General features: G+C 54.8%; 1 protein-coding gene across 1 annotated transcript in view; it reads left to right on the top strand.

Annotated features, from left to right (window-relative positions):
- Positions 1-356, top strand: part of LOC124233725 (pleckstrin homology domain-containing family H member 1) — a 49978-nt gene that overhangs the window by 25273 nt on the left and 24349 nt on the right. Inside the window, exon 7 of the mRNA XM_046650856.1 lies at positions 164-297. Within this exon, the coding sequence (XP_046506812.1) occupies positions 164-297 (134 nt within the window). The remainder of the gene's footprint in view (positions 1-163; positions 298-356) is intronic.

Below are 356 nucleotides of genomic sequence, written 5' to 3'. Positions count from 1 at the left end.
GGTGGGTGAGTGGGTGGGTGTCTGTCTCTCTGTGTGTCTGTGTGTTAGGGTGTGGGCTGAATTGAGGGAGCTGTGTGTGTATGTGTGTTGGGGTGTGTGTGTGTTGAGGTGTGGGCTGAATTAAGGGAGCTCTCAATAGACCTGTTTTTTGCCCCAATCACAGCTCTTCAGATGGCACCTTCAGGGAAGCTTCAGGTGGCCCCCCAGGGAGCCCTAGAAGAGGATTCTGTCCCTTCAGGGCTAGGAACTCAGCTGATGGGGCAGGACAGTGGTCCTCAGGCCCAGGGTGCCCTGAAGGTAGCTATTCCTGCACCTTCTCCAGGTACTCTGCAGAACAAGGACTCTGTTGCTAAAAC

The sequence above is a fragment of the Equus quagga genome, unplaced genomic scaffold (genome assembly GCF_021613505.1).
Source record: "Equus quagga isolate Etosha38 unplaced genomic scaffold, UCLA_HA_Equagga_1.0 220_RagTag, whole genome shotgun sequence".
Taxonomy (NCBI): domain Eukaryota; kingdom Metazoa; phylum Chordata; class Mammalia; order Perissodactyla; family Equidae; genus Equus; species Equus quagga.
The sequence above is the reverse complement of the archived record's forward strand: the minus strand, read 5'-3'. Positions and strand labels throughout refer to the sequence as shown.